Raw genomic sequence first — 21226 nt, 5'->3', positions numbered from 1 at the left:
TTCTGACCTTGGAGCCCCCTGAAACTTTTCTCTGTACTCCTTCCATTCCTGGTTCACACTCTACTTATGAGGCCTTTTGAGCCATTTTGTTACCCATGAAAAGTGTCCATTCAAAGATGATTCTCTTTTCTTGTGCTAATCCTTTGGGTTTGTACCAGGTCGAAAAGTTCTTTCTTTTTCTTTACAGTCACATATATGCCTACACATGTGCACATGCAGCTGTTCATTATAAAATTAGGTGGGTCACTGTGATCTTCTGACCTTAAATATAGCTTAGACCGTAAGGCTGCCGTAGATCATGTGGCAGACAATGGATGGTTTTCAGTCTGTTGACCTTCTGGTTAACAGCTCAGTTAGCTTTGCCACACCACTGTTTTTGAATTTCTGAATATTTCCCACTTTTGCCTTTCATCTGTTCCTGACAAAAGAAGGACAATAACTATTTAATGTCTATGCTATATTTGGTATTCTGTACTGTTATCACTCAACAAAACGGGAGTGTTTTAAACACAGATTTTTGTCATTAAAGAACAGTTCATTGAGTAAGAGTACACATTAAAAGGCATTGGTTGTAAATACAAAAAGCCATGTGCACAAAAATGTGCATGAAGGATCGTCTAGACAAGCAGCTAACATAACTATAAGAAAACAGTCCAGTATTAGATCAGAAAAACTGAAAAAAAAAAATGCTTGTATGGAAGACAAAAATTAGCTTGAAAGGATTGCAATGAAATAAAGTTTCTCAAACAAGATAAGATGGAAAAAAGGAAGACTATTTTGTGCGATATAGATGCATATTTAATTAACTGTACTTAGGCACGTAAACTACATACATTTTTGTCCAGTAGAAGGCAGAATGATAATGATGTGAAAGCAGGAGCAGGCAGAAAGTGTTAGAAAATGGTTGGCACAAAAGTATGTCAGGCTTGATGTTGCATGTCAGTAAGTACCGCAGCTCCTACTGACTATAGCCTTACTTTTGGGTGTGCAACACCATTAAAAAGAGCTTCTGAGATTTCTTTAGGCATCTGGAAGAAAATGCTCCAGCCTTTAATACCAATATATTCTATCCATGTTTTCCAACAGTGTATCAATGGCAGCTAGAAATGTGTTCAAGCTGGGTAAGCAGAGCAAATGCTGTTTTTCTTGAGAGTAGCAATGATGCTAGCCTCTTCTATTTCATGTAGCACATTTGGAACTGTGTTCAAATATTTCCCTTATTTTTCCCTTTGCAGTACTTGATTAACTTTTTTTTTTTGTAGATGTGGAAATCCTTCTCTGCTTTATGTTATTGCTATAAATATTTCTTGTTAACTGCAAAATAAATACACGTTGGCAGCAGGGAAGAAGAAATTTTCTTACTGCACCTCACAACTGCATCCAGTATAAAATAATGTTCTATTACAGTTACACCATTTCTTTGAATGCAGAGTAGAGACAACATAGGCTGTGCACGGTGCCATTGAGACACAGATGGTTTGTTTACCCTGCAGGAAAGGGAGCTTACAACCTAGGATTATGATTATTGGGACTGAAAGAGGCCAGAGAAGTGAAGTCAGCTTGACTCAAGTTTACAGACACAGAAATGCCTGATATTGGCTGCTCTGAGCGTGGTACGGTTTTGAAAGCCTTCGTAGAATATTGCTTTTATTCCATTGCCTTAAAAGAATATGAAAAGGAGCTGCCAGCAAGGCTCGTGCAGCCGTGAACATGAAGTGTTCTTTCACAGGATGCAAAGCCAACTGCCACAGAGCAAATGGCTTTTACAAGCATGGGACATGATTATGGACAGCAGCTCTAATAAGAGTGTCTGAAAAGGAACTAGGGGACACACTAGATGAACATAAGTTATAAATTAAATAAATTAAAAAGAAAGGGAAAGTAATAATTTCATTTAAAAGCCAGCACTCCCATCCCCAGACCTGTGGAGCCATTCAAGGCTCACCCTTGGCTGAGTTAAAAACATCTGCCATAATTTTAGCTGCAGGGTGGTTGGCTTCTTACATTTAGCAAAAACATCTGCTTGAGCATGTCATTCTGACTCTCTTATGTTTCTGTTAAGGTTCATTAACCTGGAGCACAATTTGGCTAAATGTGGCAGCTGACATACCTGAATAATTGTGTTAAAAGGCATTTCTAGCTAAAAACATGATGGATTAAATAAATGTGACAATCCTTAAAATATCAGCTGAACAAATGTTAATGTTAAAAATTAAGTGATTGGGGCAAAATATGACAGTCCTTTATGTGCAACTGCTGTCTTTACATTCACGTAGTTGAGATAGTCCAGCTCAAGCATCTTCTTACAGTATGGAAGAGAACAGCAGTGTGTTTATTTTGTAGTGCAACATGGGTTGGTCTCCCCATAGAGTGCTAATCATTTTCTTTTGCTCAAAGAACTTGATGTCAATATTTCTTTTCTTTTTTTCAGGCACAGGCCTTTGGAACTGTATGTTTTAAAATGGGGCTAAGATGGGTAATTCTGTCTATGTTAGGGATGACAGCCTTGCCTTTGACAGCCTTTGACAGCCTTGCCTTCTGATATATTTTCTAGTGATGAAACGAGGATAAAAATACACTGACAAACAATGTCCTTATCGGTAACCCTTTGACTCTGTTCTAGCAGGTTTCCTAAAGCCTGTATGCTAGTATACTTTATACCACCTTAGAAGTTAGGTTGTGTGGAAGTGCAGTGTATTAGCTAGAAACAGAGGCTGTGGGTATTTCATGTTTTATATGAGCTCTGCTGGACAAGAGGAAATACAAATACTCTATTCCAGGTGTCAGAAGATCTCAGGTTTATAATTACTATTTGTAACAAAAGTCCAGATTCTAGTCATATTTCTAAAAGAGCTTTTAATATAAATCTTTAAGTTCTTGATAGCATTTAAAAAAAAAGGCAGGGAAATTCAGTCTTGGTAAGGGAGTCACATACGCTTATAACAAAGAATATGTCACTTTACCTGCACTTGTTAAAAATGGGTAAAGCAGAACATGGATCCACTGATAAAGACAGTGTTAGTGTGATGCAAAGCCTGCTAGCTTCCCAAGGAGTCTTTCCAGTAATTTCAGTGGACTGACATTGGTCTGATGAGGCCTGATAAGCCAATGGTTCTGGATCAGGCCCAGCATTGGGACTACCCTGCTCCACATGGGAAAGCATGAGGAGGAAGCAGCTGGTATGAGGTCATACACATCCACAGTCCAGAGAGCAGATCTGGGTTTCTAGGTTCCAGAAACTGTAGATCGAGCCAGGCTCTGTGCCCCACCTAAACTGACCAGACATTTTTTTCTGCATCTGTGTTCTTTCAATAATTCAGGGGTCTTTGCTCCTGCTCTCAATTATATACTACAGAGACAGCCTGGCCTTTGGATACGTCCTTCATCTGCATACATGTACTGGAACTCAGATCCATTTCCGTTAAGGGTAAGAGACAAATCTGTGCATCTAGATTATGAGAGAGTCACATGCCTCCAGAAGCTGTTAGGTTGGAGCAAATTGTCTTTTGGTGTCACTGGTTACTCTGCACCCTTTCTGTAAAGACAAATAACACATCTGAAAGAAGGCCCCTAACCTAAAAGTTACTAAATAAACCTAATAAGCTAAATGATACGAATCTGCACCTTTCTCTGCATCCATTCCTGTTTATAAGATATAAATGCAGGTTTTGTGCTTTAACAATTAAAGCAAATGTAATGGACCTCCAAGCAGGTAGGTTTTTTTCTTTCCTCTGCACTTCACCCCTTGTGAGCAGTGGAAAAGTATTTTGGATCCCACAGGTTTGCAATTCCACCCTGCCTAGTGTGTGTGGTGAAGGTGAGGTATGTTTCTCTTGCACTATACGTACCTGACAGTGTAGTGCCATTTGGGGTCAGATGGGCACCAAGGCTTAAGTCACAATATCTGTCACTTCACAGCTGCAGTTTCAAAATGCTCTTATGAATGCCATTTCTATACCAGTAACTCCATTTTTAGGAACTTCTCCACCTACTGCCCTTCTACTGTCAACATCATGTTTCGTTCTGGTCTCCTTTTCTGTCTGATGAGTAAACCCTTCTCCTACTACCTGTTTCTAAAGAGCTTTGCCTTTTTTCCCAGTCCATTTTGAGCTTCATGATCTTCCACTGTTATTAATTGCTGTGCTAAAGACACAATAGGGAAACCAGGTATCTTCCAATGCCAAAATGGTTGGTTGTTGGTTTTATGGTTACACTATTTTCAGTAGTGAAGCAGTGAGTTAATTATATGCAAAAACTATAACTAAAAGAAGAAAGAAACTCTAATATTGTCATCTGAAGTCTTGAAACAACCCATATATTGATTTACAGGATGATTTTTACAACATAGTGATACTTCTCAACTGCTCCATGAAGCTACGCAGCGGGAATCTCCAGCTATCTGCAAATTCTATAACAATTCCAACTATAACATACAATAACAAATGGTAAAAAATGTGAAGTATGGCACAGCTCATAACTCTAGAAGTATAAAAGCACCATCTCAATTTATGGTATTCAACTACTTTTTTTTTTGAGATAAAATTGGGCTGCTTCAGCCTGGAGAAAAGAAGGCTCCGGGGAGACCTAATTGAGGCCTTCCAGTACCTGAAGGGGGCCTACAGGAAAGATGGTGAGGGACTGTTTATCAGGGAGTGTAATGACAGGACAAGGGGTAATGGGTTTAAGCTAAAAGAGGGTAGATTTAGATTAGATGTTAGGAAGAAATTCTTTACTGTGAGGGTGGTGAGACACTGGAACAGGTTGCCCAGAGGGGTTGTGGATGCCCCCTCCCTGGAAGTGTTCAAGGCCAGGTTGGATGAGGCTTTGGGCAACCTGGTCTAGTGGAGGGTGTCCCTGCCCATGGCAGGGGGGGTTGGAACTAGATGATCTTTGAGGTCCCTTCCAACCCAAATCATTCTATGATTCTATCATTCTATGATTCTAATATTAAAGCTGCTTCTGTACCACACTTTCCAATGCCCCAAGTCTAGGAAACATGCACACAAATGGGTTGAATTCTGGATGCTCCCCAATATCCAGTGGCTTAGTAGCAATACATGTTTGAAACAAAATTATACTGGTGTAACCTAGTGCTCTGCTGGCTTAAAGGTACTTAAAATAGCATAGTGTTTACCTATTGATTTAAGGGACTAAGAGGGCATTTTTATTCTGACACAACTGCAGCAGGGGGATGTGAATTTATCAGAGATAATTGAATGGGAACAAAACATGTGGCTGTAAATCTGTATTCTGCTCTTAACTGTAACTTTAGGTCCTGATAAATCCATTAAGAGTTGGGGATGAGTTCTAAGTACAGAATTTGGCTAGAAGCTTCTTGTTTTGCTTTTCTGTAGTGGATAGGTGCAAGCTTCTACTCCAGTCTCACTGAAGTTCAGATATTTGCTGAGCCTTCTGACTTGTTTTACTCAAATGAGAATCCTGATTCTTCTTTACTGTCACTTGCTGACACCTTTTGCAAATATGTTTCATTTGCCTCAGGGCCTATGCTAAAAAAGCAAGTGTTTTGAGTTCCGTGTGTTACTGTTTGGTATGTGACTTGGAAACTACAGGTAGACTGCAGCTCCACATACTGTATGGGGAGAACTGCCAAATCTTCCTTTGAGAATGGGAAGTGGGAAACTACAGTTCTATTCATTAGATTCGCTTCTGGGGTACATCCTGCTATCCAAGTCTGATAAGCTGATTGCTGGCCACCTTAAATATTCTCCATCTGCTTTCTAGGTCACTTTTCCAATGGCTCTTTGGAAGCAGGTTTAGTATCTGTGTACAGATCCTATATTCTCCTTCAAGCTTACTATTTTCCTTACCTTTTACTCTTGAGTAATGGCTTGTGCATTTTATTTGTAGTTCAGGTTCCTTTATGTGTAGGTATAGTGAATATAAAACATGACTCAATATTGGATTCACAAGCAAAAAATCATTAGCTATTTTTAGCCAGAAAAAATTGTGTCCACTTTTCAAACTATTAGGAAGGGGCAAAATCTATCAGGCAAAGCATTTAAAAGTGCCTAAGGGAAATAGTTTCTGGAATAGGAGCTAGTTTTTCTGTTTCTAAACATAGTTTCTATACTTTCTAAAAATATGTAAGGGAAATTATTTCTGTATGGAGTACATCAGACTTTTTCCAGTTAATAAGTTCTCTTAGCAAGTAAGTGCCAAAGCTAAAGTACAGAGAAGATGATAGATTAGAATTTATTTCAACTGGACAATAACATCTTTGGCACAGGGAGAACATTTTACCATTTGTTTGTAAAGCCATTAGGACGATGGAAACCACTTTGCAACACATAGCCCTGGATGATACTGCATATGAATAATGAGTAACAGAAGTATATTTCAGCTGAAGAACCTATCTCTAGCTCTTCATCAGAACCAGCTTGCCAGGTATCAGAGCAAAATGCAAGATTCATTTATTTTGCCTGATTTTAATCAGGTATTTTAAGCAAAGTTTTTCAGTTCACTTTGTAGTATTCAAATAGACTGTCATACCTTTTCTGTTACTATTCCATTTGGATTTATTCAGCCTGTATAGCTGTTAGAGTTACAGTAACTGAGTAAGTTTAAAAATTGAAAGATACTTCATCAGTCCACACTGCACAAATATATGCATTATGAAGGACTTGGGAACACTTACAAATCATGGAACAAAGGTTAAAAGTAATTTTATAACCAATAACTTTGAAATTATTCTGTACAGTCATTTTTAATTGTTTTGTACACTTCTGTTTCAAATTGCCAGCCTGGGGGAAGATCACTCTCTTCCTTGAGGGATTAGACTGTAGGAAAAGAGATGGCATTGTCAGTATGATTTTCCTCATATTGATATTTTACTCCTTTACTCAGTTTAATTTCATCCCATTATCTTCCCTGTAACAGAGGACTCTCCATGTAACCAGCTAATGGGCACCCATTCTGTTATAGTCTTGAAACCCCTAACCTCATGATGTCAGCGACACATTAGTATTTTAAAGCTATAGTGAGAGCTGTGAGGTTAATTATTCAATTTCTCCTTCTCGATGGCCAATTATCATGCCTGAAGTGGCCAGCTAATACAAACACACACAGATTGGAACCATCCTTTAGCACATACTGGGGCAGGGGAGAGATGTAGGAGTGCTAAAGGTATTGGAGGCAGAAATAGTTCCAATGCCCATGAGGAAAAACTTGAGGTATTCCCGGTTGCCAGGATGTACTGGGCTGAAATGAAAATAATGGTGCAGGACACAGATCTTAGAAACCAAGTGTTACAAGTTCTGAAGCAAAAGATGTTTGTATTTACATGTGTACATCCTGTGGTTTTGTATGCAACCAGGAAACTTCAGCGCATCCTATGACTGGAGTGTACAGGCTGCTGGTAAAATGAAAGTCATCTCAGGATGAAGTGCGTCAGAATCTGGGGATGACTTGGTCCTTGACAGGTAGGCTGAGCTAGGAGCCAGCTCCATGTCTCTCATCACTGCTTACCATTAGGCAGACTGGGAGCTTGTTTTCAGGTTCTGTAAATGTGTGTTCAAAAAACAGATCTGGGGACTGATTCTTATCTGTTGTCCTTAATGTACTTATAAGAAGATGGGCTGGCTTTAGCTCCTGTCCCCTGTAGATGTCTGCAGTGTTAGACTACCATAGGTGGCATCAGTTCTCCCCATGTTATGTTGAAAATTCAGTCATTCAGCTAACTTTGCTTAATGCTGTGTGGGGACATCATCTTAAGAAACTTGCCTGATGCAGAGATATCATCACAAGGAGGGGACTTGGGAATACTAGCACTGGGAGCCCTAGTGGATGGCAGGTTGTGTAGGTACAAAGAAGTACCTCACCACCACAGATACCCTTCTAGACATGTTATTTACACCTGCTGTGGTAGAAGGGGGAAAAGCAAAGTATGATACACAAATTCGGTCTGCTGTTAGTGAAGGTTTCAAGACTGTTTGCCTCATCTATACTATTCTACCACAAGACCTCTGTTTTCCATGCTACTTTTTTATCTGATGGAGTTAATCTGAGAATCATGGTAGGCTGGTATGTTTGGAACCACTGCAAAAGAGTGGTTCCAAATACATTCTCTCTTTTACCCAGGATCTGAAGATTTTCAGCAAAGAAGAATGTAGAGAGAGGCTAGGATGCATTTGATGAAGAAAGTTATTTAAAAATCTGACTTTCTTGGATCATGGAGATCCTTTTTCATGTCTGCTGAGAAAGCCAGCAGTTACTTAGTCATGAACTGGAGTTTATGAGTGATTATAGTTTTACATGATGTAGCACCATTAAGATGTGCCTTAGCACTTTGTTTGCTTCTGCGTAACATAAGTATCCTCAAAAAAGGTGAAAATATACACCAGTAAGAAGAATTGAGACTTTTAGCTAAAATGAGAAACTTAACATGTAAGGTTAGAGGATATTGCAAAGGGAGGAAAGGCTTTAGATTTGAAAGGAGCTCTGTACAGATTCAAATCTGAATCACTCATTATGATTAAAAATGGTTTTGTTTTGTTTTTTTTTTTGCTTCTTTTTACTTCTTAGAAGGAGAAAATTGATAGAATTTCTGTTTCTGGTGTGCTGCTAGAGTATGCCTTCCCAAGATTCCAGTTAAAATTCAGTGTAGATGCTTAGCTGTTGTCATTGGTCCCTCGTTACCTGGAAGGAGTTGTCTCTCTGAGCGTGTTTGGCAGAGATACTTAATTCTGTGTGTTTACTAAAGCAAAAATACTCTCATTTCAAAACTTAATTTCAATTGCTGAATAGTATTTGTTATGTACGCAGTGCAACTAAGGAGATAAATTTGAGAATAATCTAACATCTGTTGTAGAAGCAGGTAACTGCAAGGGCTAAAGCAAATCCACTGTAATTTTTATCCTGTATTTTGTGAAATGTGTTTCATGCTGTTTGTAGAGAACTCTTGCTGTCGTCTTAGTTTGTGAGGATAAACGATCTCAGTTTATTTGAGAAAACAAAAGGTAGCTCAGTCTTCACTGAATCCCCTCTGCAAGCACATTCAGTACTTTTTTTTTGTAGGTTATGGACAGCTAAAATAAAATATATGTTGCAAGAACTACTTGTTACTACTCAATTTCACCAAATGTTTACATGCGCCTTTCTTTAGAACATGAGGAATCTCAGCGGACAAAGGATGACATGTGTACTTAGCTAGATGTGTTTAAGCACTAACTGAACTGGGGCCTGAAGTATTAAAAGTATATCACTGGTATTATAACACTGCATTACAGGTTTTAAGGCCTTAAGCATTCAAATTCAATGGGCTGTGCACCTCAAGAATAAATAACATGTTTTTTCTCACACCCTTTACAGAACGAGGCTCAAAAGGACATCTTGACCTCACGGAGTTAATAGGAGTTCCTCTTCCTCCTTCTGTCTACTTTGTCACCGGCTATGGAGGGTTTCCAGCTTACAGCTTTGGTCCAGATGCTAACATCGGTCGATTAACAAGTGCTGTAATACCATTGCCTTTCTATAGAGATTTCGCTGTCGTAGTTACAGTGAAACCAAACAGTGATCGTGGAGGAGTGCTATTTGCCATAACAGATGCTTTCCAGAAAACTATTTACCTGGGAATGAGACTTTCACCGGTTGATGACAGCACCCAGAGAATAATTATGTACTACACAGAGCCTGGTTCCCATATTTCCCGAGAGGCTGCTTCATTTAAAGTGCCGGTGATGACTAACAGGTGGAATAGGTTTACAGTGACTGTTCAGGGAAATGATGTTGCTTTGTTCATGGACTGTGAAGAATATCAGAGAGTTCAGTTTCAAAGGTCAGCTCAAGCCTTGGTATTTGAATCTGGCTCCGGGATATTTGTTGGTAATGCAGGAGCCACAGGATTGGAAAAGTTCACAGTAAGTACCCTCTGATAAATTCACATGCCCCAGTATTTTATGCATGTACTCTCTACCCAAGAAAGTCTGCTTACAATAGTTATATCCCAAATGAGGTTACAAATTAAATAGCTTGTATTTTACATACCTGGCTGGGGTTCAGGCAGCAGAGATATATAAACTCTGTCTTAAAATACACACTTTCCTAGAACTTCAGAAGTTTATTAATGGTCCAGTAAGCTCAGTGCTCAGTTTGAATACTAGGAATTTCAAAGTAAGTATATCACATAACTTTATATGGCCTTTTTATGAAGGGCAGATTTCATTTGCTTAACTTCTGAGAATAATACCTTAGTAGAAAGTCAATATTTTAAACTCTTATTAGCTAGGTATGTTTACTTCACATTCAACATCAAGAAGAGAATGATCTCATAAAAAATAAAGGTAGTTGGAAGATAAAGCTATATTTCTATAATTTATATATTACTTGATGCTTATCAGGTGCTTTAGAAAAGCAGAATGGACTGAAACCACTACTACAAGGCTTCCAAGTCTTCTTAGCCTGAGTACGAGCATCCTTCCTACTGCATCCTGACTGGAATTCTCAGCCATTGAGCTTCAAAATAGAAATGTGAAAGCTGTCAATATGTGTGCGATTGACTCATTGTCAAACTGAAAGGGAAATGTCACACTTTTTTCTGTCTTCTTGTTGTACTTCCCTTGTACTTCAAAACTTGTGCAGTATTTTGTGAGATTAATATCTCTTCCCCTAAATTAGTAAAGCAGCAGCAGGATAAGACTGAGTCGATCCTTTGCTTTAGAGAAAAAAGACGTTCTTTCCAAAGTTTAGGTGTACTGGCAGGTTGTGAACTCCATCTGGTAAGCAACAAAGATAATAAACTTTTATCATTTATCTGAGTAATCTAAGCACCTAGAACTACAGGAATATATTGATTAGCAGCAAATAAGAGGTGGAAGAGGATATATAGGAAAACTGCCTGCTGGCTCTGCCTTTCTCAGACAGATGGGATGACTGCAGTATTGGGGATGTCCGATTAGTAAGTAGGAATGAGAAACATTCAAGGAAATGAGACCACTTTGGTACCCCACCTGGAAAACACATATGTGATGATCACTTGCTGAGATTATCACCAATAAATCTGTAAATATGGTGACAGGAATGCATGGGGAATGACTCTCTAAGGCATTTCCACTGAATTAGGCTGTTCTATATGCTATATCGAGTACGTAAATTTCAGCCAAATGTTCTGATTGCTTCAGTACTACTAATTGTGACATGTACTCACATCTTGTGTCTTTATTTCTTCATGTATTATATGTCACAATTGCTTTTGTATGGAAAAATTAAATGGTTGATTCCTCCTCAAGCTCTGTTTGTGTGACAAGAACTATTTACATCAATTGCCCAAAATAGAAACAATTCACAGCAGATTGTGCAAATGACTCTGATGTCAGTTGCTGGTTTGCTCTGGCTAATGGGAATTCATGTGTCTAAGGCTCTGGTTGCCAGATGCAAAAGGATGTAACTACATCAGATTTTATGGAAACAAAAGGAAATTCTAGGCTTGGTGCTTATAAAGTAGAAACCAGACAACAACCAAATATAGCTGAATCAGTGATGATGCCAGATTCTGCAAACCAGCTTTAACAGAGAAGGCAGTAGCAGGCCAAAAGTCCAGAGCGGGATAATACCTCATACTTACCATCCCTACCAGGGCAAACTTGGCCATGACTTTCCTGGATGAAGTAACTGGCTAGCAGCAACACTTGGGAAACAGTAGGGCTCTCCATTTTGCTTCCTTCTCCTTCCAGGGCCACAGATTAGTGCAAGAGGAGAAAAATGCGTTCTCCAAATGTGATTCGCTCGTACTGTGAAAACAAAGTATCATTTCCAAGAGACTGCTTAAGTGTCCAGTTGTGCCTCTTTTCTTGTAAAATTTTTCAGTGAACCGTTCAATTAGTCTGACATCGTTCAATATCTGAGTTGCCCATTATTAAGTTTTGAGAGAAATAGGATGGTTCAGTTCACTGAGCTGTTATCCCAGATTGCCTGCAAACTCAGGAGGCACCAGCTGCATGAGTTTCATGGTCTTTGAAGGTACAGAAATCAGAGCATCATTAAAGATAGAATCTCAGATTTTGTTCTCTTCTGAAATATTCTACAAGTCACCAGAAATATTGCTTCAAAAGTTCTTCCTTGCTTATAATTCCCCATTACTCCTAGGACAGAGAGAGAGGACCGCTTGCAGAAAGAAAAGAGTGAGCAGAAAGTCAGACATAGCAGCATATAGATATGGTAGCTACTCTTCCTCTGGAATTTGCATTTTTTGGTGACATTAAGAAACAGCAAAGCATACTACTTTTCTCACCTCAACAGTTGTTGCAGTTTTCCTTAGCGAGACTCAGGCTTTCTATTCCCCTGAGTGAGCAGATCTGCTGTGTGTCAGTCATAGTATTCAGCAGAAGGAGCACAGTGAAGATATTGTTGCATGGTGTGAATGTTCTAGCTCCTTGAAGAGAAGTCACTGGACTGAGAAGTATTCTGTGTCTGTCTAAAGACAAACACTAAATCTGCCAGCTTCTTCAGGCTCTCTTCTCTTCAGAAAATACAAAAGCAGACAAACAAAATATGCAGTCAGCAAAACAGGAAGAGGCAGGTCATGTGTGCTAGGTAAGATGGCTCTTGATTTGAATACCGATCTTTTTGTCCTGCGTGTGCATCATGCCTAACTCTGGGAGTCCTCATAACAAGGAGACATTCCCCATGTGTTTCTTAAAACACTGTGAGTCTTTGTGATCTAAGAAACAAGACTTAAATGTTTAAATGAAATTGTTAATGCTCCTTCGGCATGTCAGACTGAAAAATATAATTTCTAACTCTGAAAAAAGAAACACTTGTTATTGGAAAATATATCTCCTTTCCACTTTGAAAAGTATTAAGCTGGTTTCTCCCTGACCTACTTCATCACTTACTATTATTTCCTACATATCCTTTGTCTTCATTTTTAGGGGTTTTCACATGCCATTTTTGGAGCTGCAATGCACTTAACTAGAAAAAGCAGACAGTGTTTTACAGACTCTAAGACATAATCTAGTACTAGATCATCCAGTTGGGGCACTAGCAATACAGTGTAGCAATTATATTGTCATTGGGACATGACAGTCATTGTATTCTGGCAACTTCAATTTTTGCTACATTTTGCAAAAGGAAGATGTAAGAGCACATCTACTTTTTTAACTGGGTTTTTCATCAAAAAATTTTATGCTTCTGAACATTTTCCAAGAAAATCAGAACAAAGTCTGGGATTTTTTTTTTAATTGTTTCATTCCCACCCCTCCACCCCCACTTCACACATGCTACTTAAAATATTACTTCTTTGAACTGTTTTTGTTGTTTCATGTAGGGCTCAATTCAGCATCTGACAATCAAATCTGACCCAAGGGCTACTGAAGATCATTGTGAAGATGATGATCCTTATGTGAGTATTCTTGTAAGCACTTCTTTATCCTCAATGCCTCTGAGATTTCAAAGTCATTTGCCATTACAGATTTTTCATAACACTAAATGTAGTATTTCTTCTTGGGAACATAGTATCATACTTAAAAATATCTGTGTGGGGGAATCTTTCTGGTTTTGACTACATAGCCCCTAAAACTGATTTTTCAAAAAAACATCATTTTCTTTTGTCTATAACACCTTTAGGAAAACAAACTATGACTTTTATTTTTCTGAAGGGTCATTTTCATGAAATGCTGTAAGTACTGAAATACCTTAACATCATAATGACACTGAAGCTTCACCAACAACAAAAAAAAAAAAAAAAAAGGTTTTTTTCTGCATTTAAATAGCCAGTTCCCTGACTTTTTTCCTTGACTTTTATGAACTTGCTATCTTGATTTTGCACAGGCTTCAGGGGACATCAGTGGCCATGGCAGCACTCAAGAACATGAAGGTATTTCTGAGACACAAGAAGTCCTTGCACCTTCTCGTCTTCCCATAAGGGTAAATTTATTTGATTTATTTGCTTTACATTTCTGGTTTAATATTACTTTTTTAGATAGCAAGATCTGGATTTTGTTACTAGTTTTTCATATATGGCAACTTCCAAAGGCACCTGTGAGGACAATATATACTCATCCATAAGAATGACTGCACTATGCCAGAACAAAAATCTGGTATATCTGACAACAATCAGCAACCAGTACTTTGGGAAAAGTATAACAACAGATCAGGAACATAAATATGACACCGGGAATACTCTTTTTACTCTGTAACAATTTCCACCTCAGGAAATGCTTGAGCCAGGACCATATCTTTTTGTGTTTAGTGGATCTCAGTAGAGTTTTTTGGCCTTGAATTTTGTGCTTTGTATTTTTTTAACCCCTGGGAATTTTACCATCCTCGGCTTCCTGCTGCAGAGTTCCTTAGCTTATTTAATGGCATGTTTTGTGAAGGACTTTCACCTTTTGCTTGCCCTTCTGAACTGCAGCTCTCATTTGATGGTTACTCTACTGGAAGGCAGAGTGATCAGTTTTTCCTTACTCACCGTAACGTTTGTGTTTATAGAGATTCCCATCACATTTTGTTCCCCTTCCCTTTTTGTGCCAGGCTGAAATGTTCCAGTTCTAATGAAGCTTTCCATGCAGCTTATATCAAGCATTCTTCTCTTATCCAAGTTCTCATTGATTCCTTTAGAGAAAACCAGTAGGTTTGTGAGAAATGACTTTACAGAAACCATGCTCACATTTCCCTGATATAGCACATAGTTCAGCTCTTTCATTGTTGAATCCTTCAGAACTTGTGGGTGAATATTGTTTGTTTGTGAAGATTTGTCGCCATTCGTTTAGTGTGTTTCTTACCCTTTTCTTACAAAGACTTCAGTTTTAGACATATCCTCTGCTGAGGTTCCCAAGAATATTCTTTTGCAGGAATTTTAACTCTTCCATGGTCAACATGAATGCAAAAAGCTTATTTTTTCTGCTATGGTTTAAAATTCTCTACACATTCTTTTACAGCTTAACTCTGTATTGACCTGGCTTCCTGCTCCTGATGTGTTTGAAAAGAAATTTATTTTTAATTTTTATGCCTTTGTCCTGGTTCTGGCAAGGATAGAGTTAATTTCCCAAGGAGCCAGGACAGGTGAGCCAAGCTGGCCGGGGGCTATTCCATACCATGTGACGTCATGCTCACCATAAAAGGGGGCTAGTCGGGCAGGGGCGGGTTCGGCGTGTCGGCGTGGCTCCGGGACGGGTCGAGCGTCCGGTCGGTCGTCGGGTCGGTAAAATCGTTCTCTGTTATCACCCATTGTTACTATCTGTTATCAGCACTGTTGTTGATTGTTTTCCCTCTCCCTTGTTGTCCCAGTAACCTGCCCTCATCCCAACCCTCGAGGCTTTGCCGTTGTTTTTCCGTTCTCCTCCACATCCCGCCGGGGGAGGGGTGAGCGAGCGGCGCGTGGCACTTAGCTACTGGCTGGGCCTAAACCACGTCAGTCCTTTTTGGCGCCCAACGTGGGGCTCGAGGGGTTGTGATAATGACAAGTCTGACCCAAGTGTGTTAAAACAAAGTTGTTATAAGCATTTATAATGTTATTGAAACAGTCACTGGTCATAATGATGTTCTGTTTGGTCACATGGCTCTGGTTTGTAAACCCGTGTTTACTCTATGCAATCCCTGCGGTGCTGTTTATCACCTCTGGGAGAGGGGTTCGTGTTCTCATGTTGTTGTATTGTGTGATAATGACTTATGATAAGATATCATTAACAGTCATGGGTCTGAGCTGGTATGTGTATGTAGCATTTTGGTCAGGCCCGTACCTTGGTCAATATCTTTCAGAATTGATTAATAATTGGACCCAATCTATGGGGAAGACAGGGGGGGATACCTTCTCCCACTCTTTCACCTCCTCTTTTCCCTTTTGGTTGGTTACAACAGTTTTTGAGTATTTTGAATACCCTTGGAATGTTCATGCCAGTATATTCCTATTGCTAGGTCTCCTGAATGCTTTCCCACTCTTGTTCAGGGTTAGCAAAAATGTTTTCAAGAGTACCACCCAGGGATGTTCCCCAAGGCTGAATGGTCAGGGCTGGCATGGCATGTGGGAGAGTATGGGTGGGTATCTAGAGACCTTTTCACCCCCAATGGTTTGGAGCTTCACTCCCGAACAACTGCAAGACCCTGATAAAATGGTAGAATATTTGAAAGGAAAATGCTGTGGGGATTCTAAGGAGACAACACAACTTACTGCGCTGTGCTGGGCCCTGGCCACAATCTATCAAACACTGCTTGATAGTAGACAGCACCATCCAGAGGGAGAGAGCGGACCCACAGGCACTGCAGCTGCCCAGGCCCCTGCAACAGGCACTGCAGCTGCCCAGGCCCCTGCAACAGGCACTGCAGCTGCCCAGGCCCCTGCAACAGGCACTGCAGCTGCCCAGGCCCCTGCAACAGGCACTGCAGCTGCCCAGGCCCCTGCAACAGGCACTGCAGCTGCCCAGGCCCCTGCAACAGGCACTGCAGCTGCCCAGGCCCCTGCAACAGGCACTGCAGCTGCCCAAACCCCCGCGACAGGCACTGTAGTCGAGCCAAAAGATCAACCCACACCAGTATCAGTTGCCCCTATACACAAAAAGAAATACACAAGGAAATCAGTTCACTTAGTGAAAGATGATGATGAACCAGGGCCATCACGAGAACAAGAAGAAGAGCCAGAACCAGAAGTGATTACTCGATCCCTGTCCCTGAGTGAGTTGCGAGATATGCGGAAAGATTTCAGCCGCCTTCCAGGGGAGCATATTATTACCTGGCTGCTCCGCTGCTGGGATAACGGCGCCAGTAGCCTGGAACTGGAGGGCAGGGAGGCCAAGCAGCTAGGATCCTTGTCTAGGGAAGGGGGCATTGACAAAGCAATTGGGAAGAAGGCACAGGCCCTTAGCCTCTGGAGGCGCCTCCTGTCAAGTGTGAGGGAAAGGTATCCTTTCAGCGAAGATGTCGTATGTCGGCCAGGCAAGTGGACCACTATGGAGAGAGGTATTCAATATCTGAGGGGATTAGCTGTGTGGGAGATGGTTTATTATGATCCGGACAATGCACAGTTGCCCACAGACCCCGATGAAGTCCACTGTACCCGACCCATGTGGCGAAAATTTGTGCGAAGTGCACCATCATCGTACGCCAACTCACTGGCGGTAATCGACTGGAAAAGTGAAGAGGCACCCACGGTGGACGAAGTGGCGGGCCGACTCCGGCAGTATGAAGAGAGCCTTTCCTCCTCCCTAGTCTCGGCTGTGGAGAAACTGTCTCAGGACGTCCGGCAACTCAAAGAGGATATATCTTACTCCCCACCTGTACAGACCCGCATTTCAGCTGTTAGGAGTAAGCGTTTTTCTGCTCCAGAGAGGGGATATAGAGCATACACACCACAAGGTATCCTGTGGTTTTTCCTGCGTGACCACGGAGAAGACATGAGGAAATGGGATGGGAAGCCCACTTCAACCCTGCGGGCACGCGTACATGAGCTACAAGGCAAGACAGCTGTAAGAAGGGACTCTTCCAGAAAGAATGCTGCTCCAGTTTCCACCGGGCAGCCCCCCAGACCAAGTGAAAGGCCAGATCGCACTTCTGATCCTCTTGAAGGGACTTCTAAGTCCTTTTTGCAAGACGTGAGTAGTGACTATGACGAGCAGGACTAGAGGGGCCCTGCCTCCAGCCAGGTGGAGGAAAGGGACAATAGGGTTTATTGGACTGTGTGGATCCAATGGCCTAGCACATTGAACCCACAAGAGTACAAGGCCCTAGTGGACACGGGTGCACAGTGTACCCTAATGCCATCGAACTATGAAGGGGTGGAACCAATATCTATTTCTGGTGTGACGGGGGGATCCCAACAGTTGACTCTGTTGGAGGCTGAAGTAAATCTAACTGGGAATGAGTGGCAAAAGCACCCCATTGTGACTGGGCCGGAGGCTCCATGCATCCTGGGCATAGACTACCTCCGGAAAGGGTATTTCAAAGACCCGAAAGGTTACAGGTGGGCTTTTGGAATAGCTGCCTTAGAAGCGGAGGAAATTGAACCATTGTCTAGTTTGCCTGGTCTCTCGGAGGACCCTTCTGTTGTAGGGTTGCTGAAGGTTGAAGAGCAACAGGTGCCGATTGCTACTACAACTGTGCACCGGTGGCAATACCGCACCAACAGAGACTCCCTGGTTCCCATCCACAAACTAATTCATCAACTGGAGGGTCAGGGATTGTCCAGGGATTCTGGAAGTGACCACAGACTGGCCAGAAGGGAAAGATTTCGGAATGTCGCCAGAGGAGGAGGTGACACGTGCTGAAGAAGCCCCACTGTATAATAAACTAACAGAAGATGAGAAACCATATGCCCTCTTCACTGATGGGTCCTGTCGCATCGTGGGAAAGCATCGAAGGTGGAAGGCCGCTGTATGGAGTCCTACACGGCGAGTTGCAGAAGCTGCTGAAGGAGAAGGTGAATCAAGCCAGTTTGCAGAGGTGAAAGCCATCCAGCTGGCTTTAGACATTGCTGAAGGAGAAAAGTGGCCAACGCTGTACCTCTACACTGACTCATGGATGGTGGCCAATGCCCTGTGGGGGTGGTTACAGCAGTGGAAGCGGAGCAACTGGCAGCGTAGAGGCAAACCCATCTGGGCTGCCCCACTGTGGCAAGATATTGCTGCCCGGCTAGAGAAGCTGGTTGTAAAGGTACGTCATGTAGATGCCCATGTACCCAAGAGTCGGGCCACTGAGGAACATCAGAACAACCAGCAGGTAGATCAGGCTGCCAAGATTGAAGTGGCTCAGGTGGATTTGGACTGGCAGTGTAAGGGTGAATTATTTCTAGCTCGGTGGGCCCATGACACTTCAGGTCATCAAGGAAGAGATGGGACATATAGATGGGCCCGTGATTGAGGGGTGGACTTGAGCATGGACGCCATCTCACAGGTCATCCATCAATGTGAAATGTGTGCTGCAATCAAGCAAGCCAAGCGGGTAAAGCCTCTGTGGTATGGAGGCCGATGGTTGAAATATAAATATGGGGAAGCATGGCAAATTGACTACATCACGCTCCCACAAACCCGCCAAGGCAAGCGTTATGTCCTTACAATGGTGGAAGCAACCCCTGGGTGGCTGGAAACATATCCTGTGCCCCATGCCACTGCCTGGAACACTATTCTGGGTCTTGAAAAGCAAGTCCTGTGGCGACATGGCACCCCAGAGAGAATTGAGTCAGACAACGGGACTCATTTTCGGAACAACCTCATAGACACCTGGGCCAAAGAGCATGGTATTGAGTGGGTGTATCACATCCCCTATCATGCGCCAGCCTCTGGGAAAGTTGAAAGGTGTAATGGGCTGCTAAAAACTACCCTGAGGGCAATGGGTGGTGGGACTCTCAAACACTGGGATATGCATTTAGCAAAGGCCACCTGGTTAGTTAACACTAGGGGATCTGCCAATCGAGCTGGCCCTGCCCAGTCAAAATTCCCACGCCCAGTAGAAGGGGATAAAGTTCCTGTAGTGTGCATGAAAAATATGTTGGGTAAAACAGTTTCGGTTATCCCTGCTTCAGGCAAAGGCAAGCCCATCTGCGGGATTGCTTTTGCTCAGGGACCAGGGTGCACTTGGTGGGTGATGAGAAAAGATGGGGGAGTCCGGTGTGTACCCCAAGGGGATTTGATTTTGGGTGAAAATAGCCAATAAATTAAATTGCATGATATTAATAGCGATATACTGTATCAATGGTATGACCATAAGAATCACCCAAAACTAATGAAGGATGGACTTTGAAACTGAACAAAGTGCCACGATGATGGAACTAGAACTGACTTCAACTGGTGCCCAGAAACTTCATTGAAAAAATCACATCTTTGGCATCCAGACTGTGAGCATGGACCATACCAGATACACCGGCTGTGAAGACTCCGGATGCAGCATGCAACAGTCCAGCAGCACGCACCATTGCCCCTGCTCTGAGAGACTGTAATGGCAGATGGAACCCAAAGCCATGGACTAAATGAACTCAACAGACATTTTAGAGCGATAGCCCATAGAGTAAGGCAATGAGTTCTGTAAAATAATCTGGGCATGACATAGATGGTATGGAATAAGGGGTGGATAATGTCCTGGTTCTGGCAAGGATAGAGTTAATTTCCCAAGGAGCCAGGACAGGTGAGCCAAGCTGGCCGGGGGCTATTCCATACCATGTGACGTCATGCTCACCATAAAAGGGGGCTAGTCGGGCAGGGGCGGGTTCGGCGTGTTGGTGTGGCTCCGGGACGGGTGGAGCGTCTGGTCGGTCGTTGGATCAGTAAAATCGTTCTCTGTTATCACCCATTGTTACTATCTGTTGTCAGCACTGTTGTTGATTGTTTCCCTCTCCCTTGTTGTCCCAGTAAACTGCCCTCATCCCAACCCTCGAGGCTTTGCCGTTGTTTTTCCGTTCTCCTCCACATCCCGCCGGGGGAGGGGTGAGCAAGCGGCGCGTGGCACTTAGCTACCGGCTGGGGCTAAACCACGTCAGCCTTTTACATATAGCTCATCAAACTCATTTTGGCCTGCCTTGTGCTTTTCACAGAATCACAGACTTGATGGGTTTGAAATGGACCTCTGAAGACTGTTCTGTCCAACTTCCTTCTCAAAACAGAGTCAAGCAGGTTGCTCAGTGACCAGGTTGTTCAGTGCCAATGGGTTTTGGATTTCCTCAAGGCTGGAGACTCCACTGCCTCTTTGTTCCAGTGTAGTAGAACCAGAATTTCTTGTATTTTAATTTGTGTCCATTGTCTCTTTCCCCTTCACTGGCTACCACTGAGAAGTCTGGCTCTGTCTTCCTTAGTCCCTCCTATCAGGATTTTGTACACATTGATAAGCTTGCTCTGAGCCCTCTCTTCTTGACGCAGTCCTCACTCTCTTACCTTCCTCTCATAGGTCGAAAGCCCTGGTTCCTTAATGATCCATGTGGTCCTTTGATGGACTTGGTCCAATATGTCCACGTACTGGTGAGCCCAGGCCTAGACATAGTACTCAGTCAAGATGGGGATCTCATCATTGCTTAATACAGAAGGATCACCTCCTTCAATCTGCTGCTGATATTCCTCCTAATGCACACCAGGATGCTGCTGGCTGCCTCTGCCAGAAGGGCACATTGCAGGGTCTTCTTCCACTTATCTACCAGCATCCTTTGCTGCAAAGCTGCTTTCCAGCCAGTTGGCCCCCAGCCAATACTGCTGCATGGGGTAATTCTTCCTCACTTGCAGGACTTGCATTTTACTCTCCTGAACTTCAGGCGATTCTTGTCTGCTTATTTCTGCAGGCAGGTGGGGTTCTTCTGAATGGC

At 42.2% G+C, this 21226-nt stretch overlaps 1 protein-coding gene across 1 annotated transcript in view; it reads left to right on the top strand.

Moving 5' to 3' along the window:
- Window positions 1-21226, top strand: part of COL15A1 (collagen type XV alpha 1 chain) — a 169292-nt gene that overhangs the window by 42906 nt on the left and 105160 nt on the right. Inside the window, 3 exon segments of the mRNA XM_075745229.1 lie at window positions 9328-9875; window positions 13280-13354; window positions 13783-13878. Of these exon segments, the coding sequence (XP_075601344.1) occupies window positions 9328-9875; window positions 13280-13354; window positions 13783-13878 (719 nt within the window).

The sequence above is a fragment of the Balearica regulorum genome, chromosome 2 (genome assembly GCF_011004875.1).
Source record: "Balearica regulorum gibbericeps isolate bBalReg1 chromosome 2, bBalReg1.pri, whole genome shotgun sequence".
Taxonomy (NCBI): domain Eukaryota; kingdom Metazoa; phylum Chordata; class Aves; order Gruiformes; family Gruidae; genus Balearica; species Balearica regulorum.
This window is presented reverse-complemented; position numbering and strand designations above follow the sequence as displayed.